Source organism: Silurus aristotelis (genome assembly GCF_946808225.1).
Source record: "Silurus aristotelis genome assembly, chromosome: 26".
NCBI lineage: Eukaryota > Metazoa > Chordata > Actinopteri > Siluriformes > Siluridae > Silurus > Silurus aristotelis.
In genome coordinates, this window is record NC_139599.1 from 7,115,595 (window position 1) to 7,140,715 (window position 25,121).

Below are 25,121 nucleotides of genomic sequence, written 5' to 3' on the forward strand. Positions count from 1 at the left end.
GGTGCGCAGTTTGCCATCCCCCTTTCTCTTTCTCTTTTACCATCATCCGTCAATGGAAATGGACCGCTGCTGGCAAGATGTTATTTAGTGGTTGATTGTTCTCAGCCCTGCAGTGACACTGACATGGTGCATGTGTGGTGCTGGTGGGTGTGTATCAGAAACAGTAGCGTCACTTGATGTTTTAAACACTGCATAGCCATCATGATCCTCTGAAGGCTATATTTCATTCTGTTAAAGTAAACTATGAGCAGTAAATCAATTTTTTTTTTTTTGGGTGTACAAAAAAATCTACATTGTTTTACTAACAAAATATAAAAGCTCCATAAGTAGTTTATTAAATGCAATATTTAATTTATCAAAATCAATTTAGTTTTTATGTAAAAAAATTGTTTAGTCAGGCTTTGGAACGAAATGAGTCTCGTTAGAGTTACATTTATTCCCCTTTCTTTATACTGTGATATAGTCAACAATAGGCATGGGTTTGTGATAAGAGATGGTTCGTTTTGAAAAAAGGCCAGCTGGTGTGCGTGTGTGTCAATGTTGTGTGCGCTTTGTGTGCGTGTGTGTGAGACGGAAACAGAGTGCTATGGGGCATCCCTCAAAATAATTCAGACTCTAGTGTCCTGTGTTTTTTGTTGTATCAGCAGAGGTCTTTCCTGAATGTGAGTGCCATATTTTGCACTGGGGATTTTCTGAATGTGTGGGTGGAAATCCATGTTTTACACTGTTTTAGCATCAGATCTGATGGAAGAGGATGAGTATTAAAGCAGTCACAGTGAAGCACTCAATATGCAGAGGCCTCAAGTTGTCATTCATCAAACCTTTAGGATAAGAACCATCTGAACGCTCGCATGCTGGTAAAATCACATGTTGCTTCATGATGTGTTTCACTAAAATGCCTTCGGGCTTATAGTAAGGAAGTATAGCAGTTATTGGCATGGCTCACAGATCTGGAGAAAATGCTGGTTCAAGAATTTTGAATTGAAATCAATACCATTTGATGGTATTTTTTTATTTGACGTTCAAAAACAAAGCACCTTTTAAGGATTATGCCTAAAACCCCATGACGTCTTCCATAAGCCCGTCACATGACCGTGTCACATGTCACTGAACACTCATTCCTGAATCACATTGTACTGTAATCACTACTTGTCTTTATGTCTCACCTTTCGTAGTGGTGCATGCTTCAAATTGTAATGCTAATGTTGTGTTTTCCTTGATTCTTTGTGTTTTGCTTCTTTGTTTTGTGTTTTATATGTTTGCACGCTTTATTAAAACAAACTGCAGTTTTTATGTGCTCATTATTTCACAGCATGTAATTTCCAAACCATCAAACTGAAACGGATGGGATTTAATTAACCAAAACAACTGATAATTAATGTGTTGTGTGTTTAGCCTAGCCGCATAGCCTAGTATGTGTTTCGAGCAGTTACCAACACTTGAATGCAGATATTGTAATAGAAAGAAAAAGAGAAACATTTTGATTAAAAAGAAGTGATAATTTTTTTGGAATGATGCAAATAAAATGTGGGGAAAAATAGGGTGTGTAAATGCATCAATGCTGGTAATAATAATAATAATAATAATAATAATAATAATAATAATAATAATAAACAATCACATGGTTTTTAAATTATTAATTTTGTTATTTATTACTCATTAATACTAATTAATTATTAATTATTTAAATTATTTGTATTAGTTATATTGTCAGTTTTGTGGTGTCTTCATATTGAAGGATCATTTCAATTATGTATTTTTTCAGTTATTTTTATTAATAATTAATAATTAATTGTGACTTGTGAAAAGTCAAAGCACATGAATGCAATGGCATAAAAATCCTCCTACCTCATTCTCCTCCTCTGCCGACTGCTACTAATAATAATTAGTTTTATAATAGTTCTGTTTTTCTTTTTCTTCAGATATTTTTCTTTCAATTTTGGTCGAGAATCACTTTGTGCTTTGTGCTAGATTTAAGCAGAGGACAAAAAACAGATTTATAGTATAAATCGACATTCAGAAAATGTACAACCATCAATACTTGGTTTATTCTTTTATTTGGTCTTATTGTTTTGTATTGTATTTGTGTTTCTTTTGCATTTATTTAGGTGTTTTGAATCATTTCCCTAGCTAATGATAATGTGAGCTGCACTATTTTCCCTCAATATTTTCTCATTCTCACATTTGTTTTCCCTCTCACAATCCTTAACAGTGCTAAATAAGCATCACATGTCTAGTGATAAACACAGTGATTATTCAGTATCTGTCTTGAAGAGTGCATTTGGCAGACTGTAGTTTGGAAGCAGTGACTTGTAAGAATGACTCATGTATATATATGACTCAAATATTATCAGGCTACAAAATGTACCATTGAAGCACAAAATGACCATCTCACAGATTAAAATACCTTAACCATGATAAAAATCTAAGCAACTATTAGCATATGAAATGTCTCGTTATATCATCTAAACCTTAAATACGCTTCCTTGTTTTTCCTCCTAGTTCACAGAGGAAAAGTTGGGTCAGGCAGAGAAAACTGAACTGGATGCTCATCTGGAAAACCTGATTGCTAGAGGAGACTGCACCAAAAACTGGACAGAGAAGATCTTCAGACAGACTGAGGTGCTGCTGCAGCCAAACCCTAGTAAGTGCAGTTCATTTATTGTTCATTTAAAGACGACAAATTTCAATAAATAACGTTATTGTAGAATTGAGCAGCCATATTGTCTGCTTCTGCTATGTGTTTACCATAATAAAGCAGCATATCCTGCTTAGTAAAAGCTTATCAGTAAAAAAAAAAAAAGAAATTATTTATTTAAAACTGTTTGACTTTTCTATACCAGCACCTGTGACTGCAATGTGGAAGATTTATATGAATTTGCTTGTGGTAATAAATAATTCGCTTGTAGTTTTTATATAATAACTGCCTATTCATAGGGACTGTATATCAAATACCATTTAAGTTTTTTTGTGTTTTGTTTTGCCTTAACTTCACTGAGAAAGGAAAAAAGGTGGTGAAAGCTCAACTGCTTTTTTTAATGCAAGAGGTGACATCAACCAGATTGTTTTGCAGATGTTCCACAGCATTTAATATAATTTGCAGTGTTTTATAAGCATCATTTTTTAACATATTTATAAAATACTTATAAATGGAACTAATGTTCCCAGCAAAATGATGATTAATGATCTATGAGTAAATACGTCATGAAGGTTCTAACTCCAAGGTTTCTTCTTGGTCTGTGTATGAAATTGCTATCATCATACTTTCACAGATCCTATTGTGTCTTGTGAAAATTGTAAAATGACATTTCAACTGCCAAAAAATGTAGTGAGGTTGTCAGTATTGACTTACAGTTAGTAGCCAAGTAATTTAGATCGCTATCTATCTTGTTTACTGCCTCACTATTCTTACCAAATCGAAGTGATGGATTTCCCACGTGACTGCGGCATGACTTCACATTCTCAAGCTCTCAAAAAAGCAGAACCTTAACCATGAGCAGACTTGGCCTCTGTGGTGTTTTTGTGTTGGCAGTTTAAACATAGTAATCCCAGAAATCCCCTTGAACTTCTCAACTTGACTTTTTTCCAAGTATATAAAAAAATCACATTTTGAGGCCGTGGCAACCCAACAGTTCTGCACAGAGGCACTGTTTATCCCTTATGTAAGACCATTAACTTTAACTGCTCAGCATAATGCTTGGTTTCATTGCTGCCAGTGCAGGAAGCATTACTTGAATAAGTCACCAGTCTCTACTAAATGAATAAATGTAAATTAAATTAATTAGACAGAGGGTCCTGCTGCTCAAAAATTTTCGGCTCAGCACACATTTTGAGGCAGCTGGTGAACAGATTCATCTGGAGTAGCTCTACATATGTTCGATCAAGCCTGTCTGGTGCAAATAAAAAAAATGAAATTATGCAGGACACGATGCTTTCTGGACTGCACTTGAAAAGATGATCAACTGTCATGTCTCTGTGGCTGATGTTGTGTCTTGTCCTGTAAATCTTAAATGTTGAGTCTAGTATTATTATGTTAGTAGTAATATCAACAGTATTTGGGTACATGGCCATTTATGGAGCATGGTATAGAGATGTTTGCTCAGTGTTACATTAAACTGTGATATAATCACTGTCCCATCGCTGAAATTCTCTCAGCTGGAATGCAATAAAGCAGCAAACAAAAATTGTGCCACACGAAACATTAAAAGAGAGAAAAAGTTTGAAAGCGTCCCAAAATACTTAAGTATCCTGATAAAACATTTTTAACATAGCTTGATCCAGAAAACACGAAGGGTGACAAATGCAATAACGAGGTGCGGAAAACAGAAACGCTTACTAGGTGGGAAAAATATATAAATAATATATACACCTGGGCCTGTGGAGGAAACAGAAGCTCGTAATTCTCTTACCCAGGATATTGTTCTTGACAGTGAGCCACAACCCTGTCATAGGCAATGATAAATATGGACACAATGAAAACAATGATACATGCTCTACTTTCCACTATACAGATACACTGTAAAATAAATGCTCTATTGAAATCCTACTGATGTCACGTATTGCATAGAACATATATATTCATATGCATGACACTATTGCATTTTAAATACTTGGTACACTTTAGTAATGTTTACCTGGTAATGTTCACAAAATACACTGTTTGGGCAAACGTTTGTGGGCACCTGACCGTAAGGTTTTTATGTGCTTTTTGAACGTTTCGTTTTAAATTTAGCACATTTCATGTTCCAGTAGATTTCAGTGGGCTTTTTTAGGATACGTGCTCATTCAGCAACAAGTGCATTAGGAAATTCAGGGTCTGATGTAGGTAAGGTGAGGAGGCGTGAGGTGCCGTTAGCATTCCAATTCGTCCCAAAGATGTTCAATAGGTTTGGTAATCAATAGGTAAGTCAGAGCTCTATAACGAGCCATATTTTCATGGGGGTGGCTGAGTGCACAGGGGCATTGTCATGTTGGAACTGGTTTGGGTTTCCTATTTCAATTGAAGATAAAGTTTCGTTCTCAAAGCTATTCGTACAATTGTGTGTGCTGATAAGTCAGGAAGAGTCTGGTGTCTCAGTACATTTGTCCATCTAGTGTATGTGGAGATCCATCCAGATGGAGAAGATTAATTCTGCACTTTGTACCAGCTTGTAAGATTGAATTGTAGTCAGTCTAAAAACAAGTTTGATTTTTTCTTAGTATTATAAAGATTGAGCCTAGTGTAGAATATTCAGCCTAGTGAACACTGCTTTGCCTTGCAAAAAATATAATAACTGCCTGTCTCATAGCATGGTTTTTACATACACATACACACAGAGATATATCTGTATATTTATATCTGTTCTTTAGAATCTATGGTTTGGTTTCAAGCCAACTTATTGTTGTAAGAATTAGATCAGTTGAAAGTAAGTGTAATTGGCTGCATGCTCTGAGAGATAACTGGCAAACCCAGTCCAAAATTAATTACCGCATAATAGCAGGAATCCACCTGCATTATCAGGCTGAGAAATAAAACAGTGTGTGGTAAGAGATGAGCTTTTATTGCCTAATTTAGCACTAATACAGTGGATAAAAATCCACTCGGCTAGAAAGAACCCTGCAAGGTTTTGCAGCAAAAGAAAGAATAAATGCTGGTATGTTTTAAAAGAAAGCGCTCACCAGGGTTGAAAGAAATGATACAGTGCTTTAAAGCACAGGACCCTTATAGCTAACGAAGTAGACACAAGGTGAAAATCCTATAGTTTTATATAATGTCCGTGTAGTCAAACATGTGCAGATGAGTTAGAAAAGGGAGATGGAAGCTGTACAATGGTGGTATTTAATGCACATCATTATGGGACTTTGACCTTCGTCTGTGTGCCTGCAGCATAAATAGGTTTTTGGGTGTTTCACACAACTCCTATTGATTAAGAGGGCAGCAATACTACTGCACTGGTCACATGGGCTGGTAGCAAAGTACACATTTAAAGAACATTTTCTTATAATCGTATTTATTATTTTACAATTATAAATTAGTTGCCATTCAAATTAGTTGAATGCCATCAGCAGCCATTTGCAGTTGTAAGTGGTTATTAAAGGGATTTTTTATTTTTCACTGATTAAACATGCGGATCACAAATACGGATGATCCGCTGTGGCGACCCCTAATGGTAGAAGCCGAAAGAAAGTTTATTTGGTTGTTAATTCATTAGTTAATTGTTTGTTACTAATTTAATCATAGTGGCCCAGAAGTTCTCTGGTCACCTCTGGTCATGTTTTTTAAAAAAACTTTTAAGACTGAAAATGGGCTGGTCATGGGTTTCTAATTCTACCAAAAGGGAAAATGTAAGCCTTAGTATTTTGGGGGAGTTGTTACTATGAATTTGCAAACTACACAGCAAGTATTAGCAGAAACTAATATAGTGAGCAAATATGTTTTTAAGTACTCAAAACACTTTCATACCTAGCAGTTTTCACAAACTATGTAAATATTTTTCTAGTTGGAGAACTTTAATTCTGCACTTTGTAAGAATTGGATTCATTCTGAATGCATCCTTAATGCTGTTTTAACACAAGGAATATAGAAAAATTAGGAAAAAAAGTCAACCGTTTTATCGCTTCTAATATTTGACCAGAACGTGTGTCAAATGTTTGGTGAATTTAAATGCATTCTAGTAGTAAATCTAGGCACCTGGACTTATAATCGTGAAGATGTTTTGCTACTCATCTGAGGGGCTTCAGTAGCTGTTTTACTGCAGCCACTTATATCAGTAGTGAAATGTCTTCAGTTAAATGAGACTCTAACATGTCATTTTCTGACTCTTCACATGCTCCAGTTGACAACACTGGTAAGTCTTACTGTATTCGCAGTTCCCTACGCTCCAGGTCATAACCTCGACCACTTTTCCAAATCTTCCATTTTGAATGTTGAAGCTAATGGCAGTGGTGCTGGGAACTCTTCCAGAAGGTCTGAGTGCTTTTAGATTCCTTTAATTCACCCATCTAGAGGTAGAAGAATCTTTGATCCCCATTGAGCACCTAACTAGATTGGTAATCTAATGTGGCTTTGTAAATTCCCATTAGGGTTTTTTTTTTTTTTTTCCCTGGCATTTTAATTAGAACTGAGTGTTTTTCAGCCACTTGAAAATTTGGATGTTTTTATGATAGTGCTGGTTATCAAAGAAAGAAATTGTTTATATTAGTAAAAATGTAGACAATTACTGCCAACTTTCTGGACGTGGTGGAAAAATAAAATATGAATAATTAATTTTTTTCTTCAAGGGTTTTCCATTTCATTATCTTTGACAGTGATGTTTTCATGACTTGTTTGCCATTCCTGATTTGCTGTGGTGTGATTTTTCTCTTTTATTCCAACCTAAGGCCAGTTTTGCAATTTTCACTGTAATGGCTGTGATCAGATTTATTTTTAGCTTAAATGGAGCACATATTGTTACTAAACTTGTGTCTGAAAGTCACTAATGATTTTACAATAGACTAATAAACAGTTAGTCTATTGCAGTATTAGTGATTTCAAAGAACATTGTTTGTGGTTACATGGAACATCAGACATTAAATTTTTTTTATTGTGCTTATGTTTGTGACTTTATATTTAAAATATTGACCAGGTAAGCCTCCGGGTTAGTTAAGAAAAGTTTTCCAAGGTTTGTAGAACTACAGTTACATACATAACAATCATTCTGTTTTACACCTTCTTACCACCAGGGGCAGTAGGAATCACCTGGATAACATTGCAGTATGGTATAAGAAACCAACACACCTAGGGCTTTGGAGAGGCCTACGTACAGCGATACGAATTGTGCAATTAGGCTGTTGTATGTTTAGACAAAAAACCCAGACCCAGTTTTTCTCACACACACAAAAGTTAAATCATGCCCACTGCATGATCTACAGGAATGCTATGTGGTTTAACCTGCTTTTGACAGGTAACCGTGGGCGATTTCACTTGAAACGTAATAGTCACAAGGTTACCCCAAAGGGATCTTCCTTCCAATGTATACAAGGTGAGGTAATTCCCTGAGCTTGCCGCATCAGAGAGAAATCCCCACACTGCATTTTGGAGAATAAAATCTGTAAACTGGTGTTACCTCACTCTTTTCAAGAAGGAAAGCAATAATTGTTTATGCCTTGAGGGAGATATCAATCATGGTTATGCACAGCCAACACATCCACCTTTAATGATTGGTGATGTTTCTCTGTCTAGCAGTTCCTAAAGAATAATTCAATAAAGATTTCCTAAAGCAGACGGTGTACTGGTCCAATGCGATACACACCAATTTCACTCTGAGCTCTTTTGTTCAAGTTCACATAGTTATTAATTCTATATTAATATTATTACATTATATAGTTATTTATTTATTTGATTTTAGTTATAGTTATTAATATTATTAATATTAATCGTTATTACATTTTGTGCATCATGAAGTATCAGCAGTAGAGGATCTGGCTTGGGACAGTCCCTGTAGATGAGTTACTCTCATTAAGGCTTTGTGTAAATCCAACCACATGAATACCTACTATGTAAGGTGAAGAGAGCCATTACCCATTCTGATTAATATATTTGTTTGTTATTTGCGGATTGGAGTGATTGTCCCAATGCTAGCAATGACACCAATAAAATTAAGCTGGTTTTATTTCACTGCTTAGACCAGCAACATGATGCAAGTATTACTAGCAGGCATATGGGCACAGGCCAACTTGCCCATCTTCTTCTTCTTCTTTCGGCTGCTCCCATTAGGGGTCGCCACAGCGGATCATCCGTCTCCATACCACCCTGTCCTATATATCTGCCTCTTTTACAACAACTACCTGCATGTCTTCCCTCACCACATCCATGAACCTCCTCCTTGGCCTTTCCTCTTTTCCTCCTACCTGGTGGCTCCATCTTCAGCATTTTTCTACCAATATAATTCATGTCCCTTCTCTGCACATGTCCAAACCATCTCAATCTCGCCTCCCTCACCTTGTCACCAAACATCCTACATGTGCTGTCCTTCTAATAAACTAATTTCTAATCTTGTCCATCCTCGTCACTCCCAACGAAAACCTCAACATCTTCAGCTCTGCTACCTCCAGCTCCACCTCCTGTCTTTTACTCAATGCCACTGTCTCTAATCCATACAACATCGCAGGTCTCACCACAGTCCTATAAACTTTCCCTTTCATTCTTGCAGATACTCTTCTATCACAAATCACTCCTGTCACTCTTCTCCACCCACTCCACCCTGCCTGCACTCTTTTCTTTACTTCTCTAACACACTCTCCATTACTTTGCACTGTTGACCCCAGGTACCTGAACTCCTCCACCTTCTCCACCTCTTCTCCCTGCAACCGCATCACTCCACTGTTCTCCCTCTCATTCACACACATGTACTCTGTCTTACTTCTACTGACTTTCATTCCCCTTCTCTCCAGCGCATATCTCCACCTCTCCAGGCTCATCTCAACCTGCTCTCTACTCTCACCACAAATCACAATATCATCTGCAAACATCATAGTCCAGGGAGACTCCTGTCTGACCTCGTCCGTCAACCTGTCCATCACCACTGCAAACAGGAAAGGGCTCAGGGCCGATCCTTGATGCAGTCCAACCTTCACCCTGAACCAGTCTGTCGTACCTACTGCACACTTTACTGCCATCACACTGTCCTCATACATGTCCTGCACCACCCTCACATACTTCTCTGACACACCTGACTTCCTCATACAATACCACAACTCCTCTCTCGGCACCCTGTCGTACGCTTTCTCTAAATCCACAAATACACAATGCAGCTCCTTCTGTCCTTCTCTATACTTCTCCATCAACATCCTTAAAGCAAATAAGGCATCTGTGGTGCTCTTCCTCGGCATGAAACCATAATGTTGCTCACAGATGGTCACCTCTTCTCTCAACCTGGCTTCCACTACTCTTTCCCATAACTTCATGGTGTGACTGATCAACTTAATTCCCCTGTAGTTACTGCAGGTCTGCACATCTCCCTTATGCTTAAAGATCGGTACCAGCACACTCCTTCTCCATTCCTCAGGCATCCTCTCCCCTTCCAGAATCCTGTTAAACAATCTGGTTAAAAACTCCACTGCCATCTCTCCTAAACATCTCCACGCTTCTACCGGTATGTCATCTGGTCCAACCGACTTTCCATTCTTCATCCTCTTAATCGCTGCTCTCACTTCCTCCTTACTAATCCTATCTACATCCTGCTTCACCAACTCCACATCCTCCAACCTTCTCTCTCTCTGATTTTCCTCATTCATCAGCTGCTCAAAATACTCCCTCCATCTTCTCAACACACTCTCCTCACTAGTCAACACATTTCCCTCTCCATCCTTTATTGCTCTAACTTGCAGTACATCCTTCCCAGCTCGGTCCCTCTGCTTGGCCAATCGGTATAAATCCTTTTCTCCTTCCTTAGTGTCCAACCTCTTATACAGTTCCTCATATGCCTTTTCCTTGGCTTTCGCCACATCCCTTTTAACCTGCTGCCGCATCTCCTTGTACTCCTGCCTACTTTTCTCATCACTCTGTCGATCCCACTTCTGTTTTGCCAACCTCTTTCCCCTAATGCTATCCTGCACTTCCTCATTCCACCACCACGTCTCCTTGTCTTGCTTTCTATTTCCAGATGTCACACCAAGTACTTTTCTAGCTGCCTCCCTCATCACTCCTGCAGTAGTTGCCCAATCATCCGGCACCTCTTCACCACCACCGAGCCCCTGTCTGACCTCTTCCCTGAACCTCACACTACACTCTTCCTCCTTCAGTTTCCACCATCTTATTCTTCTTTCAAACCTTACTTTCCTCCTCTTCTTCTTCGCCTCCAAAACCATCCTACAGACCACCATCCGATGCTGTCTAGCTACACTGTCCCCCGCCAACACCTTACAGTCTCCAATCTCCTTCAGGTTGCATCTCCTACACAGAAGATAATCCACCTGTGTGCACCTTCCTCCACTCTTATACGTCACCCTATGATCCTCCTTCTTCTTAAAATACGTGTTCACCACTGCCATTTCCATCCTTTTAGCAAAATCTACCACCATCTGCCCTTCCACATTCCTCTCCTTAAAGCCATACCTACCCATCACCTCCTCATCACCTCTGTTCCCTTCACCTACATGCCCATTAAAGTCTGCCCCAATCACCAATCGTTCTTTCCTAGGTACACTATCTACCACTTCATCTAATTCACTCCAGAATCTTTCTTTCTCCTCCATCTCACAGCCAACTTGTGGAGCATAGGCACTGATGACATTTATCATCATCCCTTCAACTTCCACCTTCACGATCATCACCCTATCAGAAACTCTCTTCACCTCCACTACACTCTTACTGTACGCTTCCTTCAGAATCACCCCTACACCATTTCTCTTCCCATCCACACCATGATAAAACAGTTTAAACCCACCTCCAATGTTTCTGGCCTTACTCCCTTTCCACTTGGTCTCCTGAACACACAACACATCTTCCTTTCTCCTCTCCATCATATCAGCTATCTCTCTCCCTTTACCCGTCATAGTACCAACATTTAAAGTACCAACCCGAACCTCTACTCTCCTACACTGCCCCTTTTCCTGCCGTCTCTGTAGATGCCTTCCTCCTCTCCTTCTCCTCCTTCGGCCAACAGTAGCCCAATTTCCACCGGTACCCTGTCGGCTAACTATACCTGTGGCGGTCTTTGTTAACCCGGGCCTCGACCGATCCGGTATGAAATTCTCATTTGTGATCCGCATATTTGATTTGGCACATGTTTTACGCTGGATGCCCTTCCTAACGCAACCCTCCCCATTTACCCGGGCTTGGGACCGGCACTAAGAGTACACTGGCTTGTGCCCCCCTAATGGCTGGGTTCACAGGCCAACTTGCCCATAATTAGTCATATTAGCTAAAGTGTGTGCCGTGGAGCACAGACACAACAAAATTTACAAAACATACCTGTATATACTGTTTTTTTCTATGCTCTGTAGTTATGTTGTGTGGCCTTTATATTTGATCAGCTGTTCCATCTGCCTCCCAGTTTTACATATCCACATGCCCAGAAATTTGTATAAGAACGTATCCAGGTGATTCGCACCACTCCTGAAAGTAACAAGGGGTGAAAAAGAAATAATGTTCCATAGAAACTCGAGTTTTCTGTTTCTGTTTTAAACTACCACACCGAATGTTTTTTATTTTTTTTCCCATTTTATGTGCCTTTATTTTTAAATGAATGGATTTTTTTATTTGCCTGGATAGTCCAGTGTAGCTCTAGGTTTTCACCACACTCAAGCTGGACCTACACCTGTATCCATTTAATTAAGGAATTGGTTTCACATGATTACCGGTTTATTCAGAATAAAAACCTGCAGCTACACTGGAACTTCAAAAGAGAAATCTGGCATTTATTGTGAACACTATAGAGCAGGGGTGCGAGATATACGTTAATCGCAAAGGTAGTGTGGGTAGATCACATGACATAAAAAATAATAGATATTTTTTAATGCATTTTTATAGTAGGTAGATTTTGACTTGATCATTTTATAAGTAGCTCACATGTCGAAAAAAAGTGTGTGCACCCCTGCTATAGAGTCTGCATTTCAAGCAAATGTATTCACATCAAGAATTGTTTTGTCAAGTTGTAAAAACACCCTTTTCGTCTTTCTTCATTTCCATTTTCCTTTGTGTTTTATGAGATGTATAAACTTTAAAGTAGGCTCTTGGTTTAAGTAGCAATTGCAGCTGACTGAGAAATAATTTTTCGTTGGTCTCCTCTGTCTTCCCACTTAAGACAATTAAAATGAATGACTTTACTTCATTCATATCTATAACTGCAGTAACGGGAAGAAATAACATACTGAAACATAAACCTTATGCATTTAGTATTAATTCCTCATACTGGAATATTTCATTTACAAGGGGAGCTGTATGATGGAATACAGAATTACAATGTACTGTAATGGAAAATACTTTTAATATAGATATTATTCTAGAACAACAGTTCATGTAAAAAATATTTGTGATGTTAAATCAGGATCGCTTACTTTTAAAAGATTACTTATTAGCTTCCATTGATAAATGGAAACATTCACCGTAACTTGTGTGTTAGATCATTTTGAAATTGAGTCTGATTTTTTCCATCCATTTAACCCAGGATTGGGAAAGAAAGCATTTTGTCTGTGGGGAGAAATCTTTTGGTCATTCTTTAATGCAAGTGTCCACTTAGGTGCCCGCATTGAGGAGTTCTTCTATGAGAAACTGGACAGAAAACTCCCTACAAGAACCACTAATGGTGAGCTGCTGGGACAGTACATGCAGGATGCCGCCAAGGACTTTGGACCTGGAACTGCGTATGGTATGTAAAGCTAAACCTGCCATCATGGAGGGAAAGTTTTTGTGATATTTTCTTTTCATTTTTTATTTTAGAAGAAAGGGTAAGATGGTACAATGAACTAGAATCAAGGTCTAATGAAGCAAATCCTGATAAAAATCTGGATTCAGTCATTAGCTTTTCAGTGGGCAGTAGAGGGCATACTTGTCTTCTTTATCATACACAATAAAATGGAAAGGAACATGTGCATCGTTTTATATCTTTCTGAATGTCCCAAATGCCAACAGGTCATGATGATTGTAATGGCAAATTTAATAATTAAAACCCTATTTCATGTATATATTTTACACACAATACCTTTTAAATTGCAAATTTGTCTGCCAGAACTTGCATATAATGACTAACCATATAAGGAATTATAAATATCATATGTCATTCTAGTGGTTTTTGATTTTTAATATATAATTAAACCAAGGGTTCTTAAAAAAAATTGCAATAAGTTATAATAATTATAATAACCTAAACAGTTTTATCCAGTATAAATATCCTGCTCATATCAGGATCTACAGAGATATGACTCTCAACAGACTCTCTACAGAGAGAGGACTTTCTGTAGGTAGACATAAGTAAACTGCTCTAATATTGTACGTGTGAATCATTATGCGTTCCCTTCGAGTTTACCTGCCAGCTCTCTGTCTACATGCGATGCTCGACCATGCCCCCATCGGCACACACCCCTATTAAAATGGCAAGGTTCTATAAAAAAAACCCATAAAACCCCCCAAATATTTTAGTTCTATCAAAGTCCTAAAAAAAAAAGAACCTTTACTTCCTGGAGGTGCATAGACATTAAGAATGGTGATTAAGGTGCCCTCAACTCTGTCTCTTATCATAATGTATCTGTCATCTCTCTATTTTTTGTTTTATTTCAGCAAATTGTTCAGATCCAAATAAAGCAGAAAAATTTATTGAAACCCCATCTGATTCAATTTATTATGCTTTGTTACATGGAGACGGGTCTCCTGAAGCAATGCGATCTCGATTTTCTCTTTTTTTTGAGTTTAGTCAGAATCTTGCTTCTTTTTACAGGATTAAGTAAGCCATTTATATTATATGATGCTATCTTTATAGAACTACTTTTTTATTTTCTTTTATTCCACATATTTTCGTGTCTTATTGATCCCTTTTTCTCAAACTTGTATAGCAGTTGTCGATTAGCATCCCCTTCTGAATTAGCAATGAACATGAACTCAACAAGCTCAACAAAACACTCATATCCATGATCCCTCCAGATCTGCTCCTTTACATAATAAAAACCTACAGACAAAAGTTCTGACTAAACAAATGTGTTTCCAACCTACACTTTAACACTGAGACTGTGTCTAAATCCCAAACACTAATTGGAAGGCCGTTGAATAACTTCGTGGCTTTGTAGGAGAAAGCTCTGCTTCTGCCATGGTTTCTATTATTTAGGTACCAACAAATAGCCTGCACCTTTAGATTGAAGTCAGCATGGTGGATCATAATGTAACAAAAACTTGCCCTGATACTGTTGCGTAAGACCATTCAGTGCTTTATACGTCAGTAAAAGTATTTTGTAATCAATGCAAGACGTTATTTTAGTCTGTTTAAAATAAAGTTGATGTGGACATATTTCCTGTTTCTGGTAAGGATTCTTGCTGCTGCATTCTCGACCAAACTAAAGTTTATTTATGCAACATACAAACAAATAATGTAACAAAAGAATGAACTAGTTTTTCTGCATTTCTGTAACATCATATTTAATACAATTTTTCTTTACTAATATTTCTAAGGTAAAAGAAGGCTATCGTGGTAATGTTCTCCACAAAGGAAGATGCAAAGCAAAGACTAGAATAAATAATCACGCTTTAACTGCTGTACACCCTGAAAGAGAAAAGACCATCCAGAGATGCTACGTAATCGGGAAGTTCACTTCTAGCTGCATGTCGTCCTAGTTAAAGTACTTCTTCAAAATTAAGCAGAAGGAAGATCTCAAGTATCCGCTGTCTTTTAATGTCTTTTACGCATTTCTCAACACTGTTAAGCTGATGTCTTTCATCTGGCTTTGCCAAAACATACAATTACGTCAATCAGCATTGCAGTAGAAGCTTGTTTACGTATAATTTCACCCAGGAAGCAGAAAGCTTCTAAGTGGGGTCTCAATACGACCCTTACTTCCTGCAAAAAGCAGAAACGGAATGTAGTGAAATGGAAACTAAATGTTCGCATGAGTCTCTGGTGTTTCCCATGTTTTTGTGGACTGGTAGAGGGATTTACTGTATGACAGAGGAAAAGGTTGTCAGAAATCCATTTCCCCTAATTATGCTTGTTTTGTGCAAACTCGAAAGCTGTGCGAAATACCGTGTTGTGGCAAATCAATTCGTTTTTGTGTACATTTTCTGCAAGTAATTGGTTTAAAGCGTTTACATGGCAGAATTTTATTTTCTTTGATTCAAAGTACAACGGTTCATCTCTCCCATCTTAAACCGCTGACAATTTCATTCGCTTTAAGTATTTCTATTCCACTTGAGGTTTTTATATTGATAATCAATTAATTGGACGATTCTTTTTCCCAGATTAATCGGATAATATTTTTTACATTTATTTATTTTTTATTATTATAACTATAAAACCCTAATTCAGGGTATTTATAAAAGTGTACTTGAAAAATGCAAAACCCACATATTGAGTTTAAATTTCTTTAATTTAGACATTTATAATTTAAAGCTTAAAGTGGCTGTTTGTTAAGGAGCGCATTGGGGATTTCTCCTTTGAACAAATTCACTCATGCTGGGTTGTTTCTTTCTGTAAAATACAACAACAACAAAAAAAGAGGGGCAATTTGTGTAAATCAACATTTGTATTGTATTTTTCAGATGGCAAGTTGGCAACCATGTTAAGAAAAAATCACTATAAAATATAATACTACATGTTTTGACAATTTTTGTTTAAAAAAATTCACGGATAATTTGTTTTTGTGAAGGTATAAGCATCAAATAAGCTTTTGAACGTAGTAATTTGATAAGTTACTGTTGTAGCAGGCAAATGGTATAAAAAGAGAATGGAACGTTGAAATGCAGCAAGCTAACAGGCTTAATTCGAAAAAAAGAAAAAAATGTGCATTGGTGTACAAATGCATAATCATTCAATAAAAACAAAAGAGTAACCAAAACATTTTATTGTTTACTGCTGCTATTTGCTGCTTTTAGATTCAGTGTTTGTTCGCACAGTTTTTATTAAAGGCACGCAGCCTGATGCTCGCGTGCGACTTTTCCTGAAGTTACAAACAAACAGTTTACACAATAGCACTTTATTAAACTACTATTTGACATGAAAAGGACAAACAGTTTTTACTCATGTGCTGATTTTTCGCCTTCTTCCGTGACACCAGTGTGTGTTTTTTTTTTTTTTTCACTGTGGAAACCTCCATCCCACACAAGCACCGTTTTGCATAACTTCCAGGTACATCTTTTTTTGTTGCATTTATTATCAAATGCTCCCATGTCTTGCTTTTAATATAAAATGCTCCAATGCCTTGGATGACTTGGGATGAACACTTTTTCCTGCTGCCGGTTGACCCTGAACAGTGCCTTTTTCGCAAGCGGCTGTGTTATCTCACCGTCACGCTAACCCGTAACTCGAGCAGCACAACTAATCGATGACGGCATTCTTTGACAACAGATTTTGTTATCGATTATTATCGATATGATCGATTAGTTGTTGCAGCTCTAGCTCTATTTCAACATGCCTAGTCAGTGTAGAGAACTAACCATTTAAATAAAACCAACTGATATTGATCAGTGAAATTAGAACTGAACCATGAGAAAGCTGTTCCCTTTATTCGAACAACATTTTTTAGTCTAGCAAGGGGACAATATTATGATCAGTTGTGTCCGAAGTTGCACTAAGATCAAACAACACTAACAAGGAGACACAGTCCTGATTAGAGGCCAGTAGCATGTCATTACTTTAACCAGTGAATTCTCTGTGTTATAATGAGGCCTACTGTAAATCCTGACTGATTCATTTCATGAATGTTATTCTTATGTAAGTGTGAGTATAACTGCTGTACTACAACCTTTTTGAAGATTTTTGGGAAAAGGGGAGGTTTGATGTTGGACACTTGACAGGGGTCAAGTTAAGGTTTTTTTTTATTAGATTGGACCAAATCTATATTTGGAATGGAATTGGAATGAGTGTTTCAGCAAACACATGGTTGTGATGGTCAGTAGACCATGTAGCTTTTGCCATAATTTGTAATTAGAATCACAGCAGTGGTTATTAACTATAATATTTAAGTTTTTAATTTAGTTCATTTATTTAAACAATGAAACAGTATTTTAGAGAAGGTAATCATGCATACAGAAAATAATTTGTAGTATGTGGAGCTGGTTCCTCATGTATTGCTTTAGAGCATATGAAAACAATAAGGGCTGAAAACCAGGAATTTTAATTTGGGCTGAAAACCAGGAGCCATTAAACATGACATAACTTGCTGACATGCACCCTTAAATGCCATTATAATGAATTTCTGCTTTATATGATTATTGTAGGTGTGCTTTGATGTCAAAAAAGAACATTGTACAAACAGAAAGTCACATGTTGTGCTCATGTGTTTTAGGAGGTGCTTCTTTTCCTGTGATTAGATTTTTCCTTAGTGATCTTGAAATGAGCATTTTGAACAATGGGCACCAGCTTGGACATAAAAAAGTGTTACTCATATGTTAAATAAGGCGGCTGCTCCTTTGTAGGAGCAGTCATATAAGGATAGGGAAAAAAAGGCTGATCAGAGCAATGGAATATATATATATTTTTTATTTTTATACTTTTCTGGTGATACAAACCCGCTAAATATGAAACTTAGTTCATTTTAAATACAAGACTGTTCATTATTTATTTGCATGGTTTTGTTTTGCTGATTGTCCATTAATGTGTACTTTGGTAGCAAGATGAATTTATTTAAGATTTATGTATTTATTTATTTTTTTAATTGAAAGAAAGCAAAAAGTCCAAATATGATTGAAAGAAAGTGATACAATCTAAATGTATTGCTTTGGTTGTATTCACATTATTCTTTATAGTAACAGTACAGTCATGCATACATTGTACAGGCGATAACTAGTTGACTACCATCGTCAAAAATTTACTCTTTTCTTTGTCTGCTGACTTATTTCTCTTTTTTTCCCATGATGCTCTAGTTGCGAATTTGCAATCATGGATTCCCCCACACTTTAAACTAAGCTTGTCAAAATCAGTAAATGTATACAGTATATATATATATATATATATAATAAAAGATGATTAACATAACCATTATTTTGTAGTGATATTTTTGTGATATGACTGAAGGCCTTAATGTCAAATAAGTAATAGTTGTTCTTTGTGTATTTAGGAAGTACTTTGTACACTGTAGGAGACTATCAGAAGAGGCTAGGCACTGCTGAGAAAGAGTTCTTACAAGCATCAGCCATCAGCTTCCTCACTCCTCTTCGGAATTTTCTAGAGGGTGACTGGAGAACCATATCGGTAAGATCAGCTCATTTGAGAGGGATTTTGCTTTCACACATGGAGATAAAAAGGAGCTCACTTGAGCAATGAGCTGCATTTGTATGAGTAATGCTTTGTTTCTGTCTTGGCATGTAAATAAAAAAATAATAAATGTAAAAGGTGCTACTTATTTTATGATTATATCAGAATCAGGATTAGAATCAGAAATAGCTTTAATTACTAAGTATATTTACACACAATGAATTTGATTCGGCGAATTTAACCTTCTAGTGCAAGTGAAAGTATAGACATAGGGCAACATATGATAGTGCAGACATACATAGGAATTATACAGTAGAGATGGAATATAAAAATAAAAAAAAAAGACAATTAAATAATATAATATAATATATATATATATATATTTTTATTATTTACTATGTATAAAAGTAGAAATATTGTTTCAATGAATGTATATATATATGTTTTGATACAAGTGTGCAGTTTGTAAAAATGTGTCAGTTATGATGGTATAGTTATGAATATTTTAATTGTTCAGGTTGAGTATAGCCTGGGGGGGAAAAAAACAGTTTTTGTGCCTGGCTGTTCTGGTGAATGGACCAGAAGGCAACAGTTCGAAGAGAGAGTGGGCTGGGAGTGATGGGTCCAAAGGGAGTTTCTTAGCCTTTTCCTGGAGGTGTAAAGATCTTGGAGGTTAGGCAGGGGGGCACCAATAATCCTCTCAGCAGTCAGGACTGTCCACTGTATTCTCTTGATGTCTGATTTGGAAGCTGAACCAAACAGACTCAGTGATTGCCGACTAGAAATGTTTCAGCAGCTCTTGTGGCAGGTTGAATTTCATCAGTTGGTGACGGAAGTACAACCTCTGCTGAGATTTTTTAGCAATGGAGTCAATAGTCCCACTTGCGGTCATTTATATGTAAATAAACCAAAATGCAATGATTTGCGAATCTCATAAGAACTCTTAATAGAACTTACAAAACATACCAAATGTTTAAACAAAATAAAAGTACTCTTTCCATAAAAAAAATAAAATAAATAAAAATAAAAAAGTAATCTTGAAATTGATAGCAGCACCATGTTTCAAACGTTGGGACAGAGGCTTGGAAACAAAATGTTGGAAAAGTAAATGGTACTAACAAGGAAGAGTTTGATGAACAATTTGCAATTAATTAGGCTAATTAGCAACAGGTCAGTAACATGACTGGGTATAAAAAAGGGCATCTTAGAGAGTCAGAGGCTCTCAGAAGTAAAGACTGGCAGAGGTTTACCAATCTGTGAAAAGCTGTGTCTTCAAATTGTGAAACAATTTCAGAATAATGTTACTCCATGAAATTGCAAATACTTACCACTGCAAGCATGCAAGTTAAAGCTCTATTATGCAGAGAAGAAGCTATATATGAACTTGATCCAGAAAAACAGCTATCTTCTCTGAGCCAAAGCTAATGTAAAATGGTCTGTGGCAAAGTGAAAAGCTCTTCTGTGGTCGTATGTTTTATTTGACACATTTTTTGGCAACCAATGGCGCCGCATCCGCCAGACTAAAGAGGAGCGGGATCGTCCAGCTTGTTACCAGTGTTTAGTTGATAACATAACTAATGGTATGGGGGTGCTTTAGTACCTACGGAATGGGCATCTTTTACTGTACATTTGGAAAGGCTCCATCAATGCTGAAAGATATATCCAGGTTTTAGAGCAGCATATGCTCCTATCTAGACGACGTCTTTTTCAAGGAAGGCCTTGCATATTTTAACAGGACAACCCTAAACCACATACTGTATCTATGACAACAGCATAGCTTCATAGAAGTAGTAGTCTGGGTACAGAAATGACCTGCCTACAGTCCAGACCTTTCACCAATTGAAAATATTTGGGGCATCTTGAAACCAAGAATGTACCAAAGAAGACCCAGAACTGTTGAGAAGTTAGTATCCTAAATCAGGCAAGAATGGAACAGCATTTCTCCCAAAGATCCAGCAAATGGTCTCCTCATTTCCCAGATGTTTACAGACTGCTGTTTAAAAGAAGAGGGGATGCTACACCATGGTAAACATGGGCCTGTCCCACTTTTTAAGAGGTGTTGCTGCCATCAGTTTTATAAATATATATATATATTGGGGCTGTCACTTAATTTAAATATTTCATCATGATTATTCAGATGATTGTCATGTGTTAACACATGATTAATCGCACATTTTAAACTTTTTATGTTTTTAATACTCTAATCAACATGGGCATGGAAAAATATGGATGCTTTATGCAAATGTATGTTTATTGCTGGTGAAACCATGCTCAACATAGCGCATAAAGACTAGACATGTTTCAAAGGTCATAGATGTTTTTCAAAGAACTTGTTCATGTCTATTAGACTCATGAAAAAAGAACATAGAAATACCAGGTTCCCATTACTTCTGTTACCTTGCACTTAACCAGTTGCTCAAGCAGGCAAGCCTGTTTACATTTTCAGATCACAGGGAAGCTCAAAAAAATATTTTTGTGAATGCTTAAAGTAATTATGGTGTTTTAAATTACGGAAATCGACAACAAACAGAACTTTTGCTATGTTTACTTTTAATTGCTGAATGTGTGCATGATGGAGGTTTTGGTGTTTGATTTGAGACTGAGAGGCTCATCAGTAAACCAAATGTTCAGTGAGTAAAAAGTATTTTTTGGTGGATTTTTGTTTTTTATATAATTCTAAAGAAAGGCTGTCATGAATAAATGTGTTTGGTGTTGAAGTTTTTTTTTATATATATGTGTGTGTGTGTGTGTGTGTCTGTGTGTGTGTGTGTGTGTGTGTGTGTGTGTGTGCATTTCAGAAAGAAAGAAGGCTATTGGAGAACCGCCGTCTTGACTTGGATGTCTGCAAAGCACGTCTGAAGAAAGCCAAGTTAGCAGAAGCTAAGGCTGCTGTGAGTCATGCTCCCACTTACATTTTTTTTTCTTTTCTCCTGCTGTTCTTCTGTTCATACCCCGGTTCATACAGTCATCTGCAGTTTCCCCCACATGCACATGTTACATTATTCAGCAACCAAATTGCTTCTTAAACATGCTGTGGGTCCTTGTGAATCAGCATGATGATGAAGTGGATTTACCATGTAAGCAGTGTGTTTATGTTTATACTTGTGATTTAGTTGCATCAGGACACAACTAAGCCCCACTAAGATCATTCCTGGAACTGCTTTCACAGCAAAGGAAGTCATGTATTCAGTGGCTAGAGTCTAAATATAGCATTTAGTTACAGCTACTCCTGAGGATTAGATGTTTCACTTTTTGGCTCATAGCTCTTTCAGTTGGAGATGATTATGTCACCATGTATCATACGTAAAGACAGGACCTTAGTCATGACTTAGTCACCAGGTGGAACTTCATGTAGATTTGCAAATAAACATTTGTTTATTGCATGTTTGGGTTTAATGGTTTTGATAAAGTTCTTAGTTGCTTAAAAATACCTAGAACTTTTATTCATTTTGGGAAATAATACTTGGAACAGCCATCATTTTTTGCTTGTTACGTCTGTGAGTGTTTGTGTTGCTTGTTTGTTCGTAGATGTGAGGAGTACAATCCCTTGTCTTTTTTTTACATGTTGCATTAACGTGTTTCTTTGTTATCATTTGCACAGTGTGAGGGAGATGTGAGTACCAGTGTCTGCGTGTGTAAGAATGTGTTTGTCTCACGCATTGTTTTTCTTTGGTTTTCTCTGGTTTAAACTTTTCTATTATACTTCTTACTCTCTTCCCAATCTGCCAAAGCTTGTTGCTAATAAAAGGACAAGACATAAAAAAGCGGAAATACAAATTTCTTTAATTAATATGGGCATAGATATGGACATGCATATATTTAACTCAGTTAAAGCTTATTAATGAATTATTATTATCATACTGAATGATTATTGAATGGCATTCCTAACTTACTTTTCTGGCCGTCCAGACATTTGCATACACAGTCTTCTTTTCATTAAAACTCAAAGTCTGACTTAAAAATATTGCAATCATTGTGAAGAATTATGAGTAAAGTGGCCTGCATTCTGTAAGTGGCTTACAAAATATAGGTCAATTAAAATGCCAAACCTTTAAAGTAAACATTTTCCATGACTCATGAGCATACCGAAATTGGCACAAGCCTTCCTCCTTTTTCCTCAATGTATTACTTGACATTTAGACAGATGGTGAGGGGATTGTCTAGCTACAGTATGGCTTTCAAAGGAAAGCAGTTTAAGTGGAATTGGTACTTTCATTAATTCCCTTTCACCGCATAGAAGGAAAGCACCTCTATGATGAAACATCTCCAGGGAATGAAGCTACATATTTTGTAAATTTCTAGCTAGTGAGTCAAAGGCACATTAGGGCTGGTCTGTTTGGCTGTTTTTATTTCCAGTGTCTAGGGATAATTGAGCATGTTTTCAGTAGTAGCCAGGCACTCAGGGCAAGTCAAATTAGCAGCCATGGAGTTCTGAAAAGCTGCATTTTTTTTTAAGAGATTAGAGATGATTATAAAGTGATTATTGAAGTGATAGCTATATTACAAAAATGTAGAGTCTCATTCACAGAGGGGTGTGGCTGCAGGGTTTCGTTGTACCTGTTTTTCTGTTTATCTTTATCAATCGAAAACCAGCTGTGGCTCAATTGGGTGAAACCCAAAACCTGCAACCACCCAGGATTCCTAGATAAGTTTGAACACCCCTGCCATACTGCTGTTTGTGTCAAAATTCAAGATTCACAAACATAGTTATATACAGAACACAACTTGCAGTGAAATGTAAACCATGTTGAGCTGCTTGTGCATTAAATAAAAGGGACTATAAATATTAAAAAATATTAGAAAATATATTCGATAATGATAAAGTGGTACAGATTTCTCATATCCCAGCTCGTCAGGAAGCTGGAGTCAGAGCGCAGGGTCAACTTTGGTATCGTGCCCCTGGAACAGTGCCTTTCTCAAGGGTCCAACAGTGGCAGCTTGTATATATTGCACTGATGTTTCCCCACAACCATAGTGCGATCACATAACAATTGAGTGGCAATATAGTACACAGGACCAGCTATATTGCAGACACATAAACCAGTAAGATCACCGTCAGTAAATACTGACAAGAGACACAAGCATGGCGAATAGACCGGACAGAAGAACAGCATTAGGTTGAGGAAAAAACAAATGGTTAAATTATTGAATGTTATAGCAGCAATTAACTGTGGCAAAAGACATTATATATTTTTTATATTATATTGTTATAAGATAAGATAAACCTTTATTCCTCCCACAGTGGGGAAATTTCTTGAATGTTATAATATATATATTTCTCTTATGTTATAAAGTGTCCAGTAGCAGTTTTTAAATTGCTGGTGTGCTGTAATAGATGTACAGTGGTAGCTTATGGAAGATTAGTCCCCATATGAGTGTTTGCAAGAAACCATAGGTTGAGGAATTTTTTTTTTTTTAATTAATATATTACATTTGATGAACGTTTCAGCAAAAAGGTGTCCAGGTGATTCTTCCCACTTGTGGTGGTTAAGTGTTGAAATAGAACTGTAATTAATTTTTTTTTTTTTTAAAAACACATTCAGGTTAAGCTAGGGCAAAATGCCAGAGGCAACTGCCATAAATGCTTGCTTCCTTCTGTGCCATAACAGTAACTAAGGTGTTGCATCAAAACACAGCAGTATTCTACAGGATATATGTGAAAATATATGGATTTTTTGGATTTCTGGGCACTGATTAAACCTAGCCATGTTTGAAAATCTATAATACAGAGTATAATCATATATTTTCTTTTGCGATAAGTATACTGTTTACTCGGTAATACTAACCATGGTATGAAAATCTTCTAAATGATGTAGGTCTTGCGCTTTACACAAAGCAATACCCCTGTCTTGAATGGCATAACCCAGCATGTAAAATCTTTTATTTTGCAGTGTATTTTCCTAATCCTTTTTAGTCCCAGGCTTGATTATTGCATGAGTAAAGGGTAGTATTTTTTGTTTTTTCACTATACAAATTAGAGAGAAAACATAAAGATCTGAAAGAAAGTGCCATTAAATATTCTGCAGGATTTTGTAATATGAACATGACTCTCCTGTCTTGGGCTGCCTGCTTTAGTTACATATTTATTTTATTGGAAATGACTATGCCTTGCCATTTGTCACTGCATTTCATGGTTTGCTTTGCTGCTCGCTTGCTTTTTGTTTGCATTGCCTTAGTTCGATCTAAGTGTGCCGTGTGCCGTGTGCTGTGGCAATTAATCGGGATGCATGATTCTGTGTAAAATTCTGTTTCCCCCCTTCACTTTTA

General features: G+C 36.9%; 1 protein-coding gene and 1 long non-coding RNA gene across 5 annotated transcripts in view; one reads left to right on the plus strand and one right to left on the minus strand.

The window, feature by feature from the left end:
* sh3glb2b (SH3-domain GRB2-like endophilin B2b) overlaps positions 1-25,121 on the plus strand; it is a 42,845-nt gene that overhangs the window by 3,216 nt on the left and 14,508 nt on the right. For all 4 annotated transcript variants that reach the window (XM_083531954.1, XM_083531955.1, XM_083531956.1 and 1 more), the window contains exons 2-5: positions 2,503-2,644; positions 13,200-13,328; positions 18,718-18,851; positions 21,653-21,745. In XM_083531954.1, the coding sequence (XP_083388080.1) occupies positions 2,503-2,644; positions 13,200-13,328; positions 18,718-18,851; positions 21,653-21,745 (498 nt within the window). The remainder of the gene's footprint in view (positions 1-2,502; positions 2,645-13,199; positions 13,329-18,717; positions 18,852-21,652; positions 21,746-25,121) is intronic.
* LOC310720938 lies at positions 22,402-25,116 on the minus strand. Its single transcript, XR_014531880.1, has 2 exons — positions 23,865-25,116; positions 22,402-23,714 (listed from the first exon to the last, which is right to left on the minus strand). It is a non-coding gene; the product is annotated as an uncharacterized lncRNA (long non-coding RNA).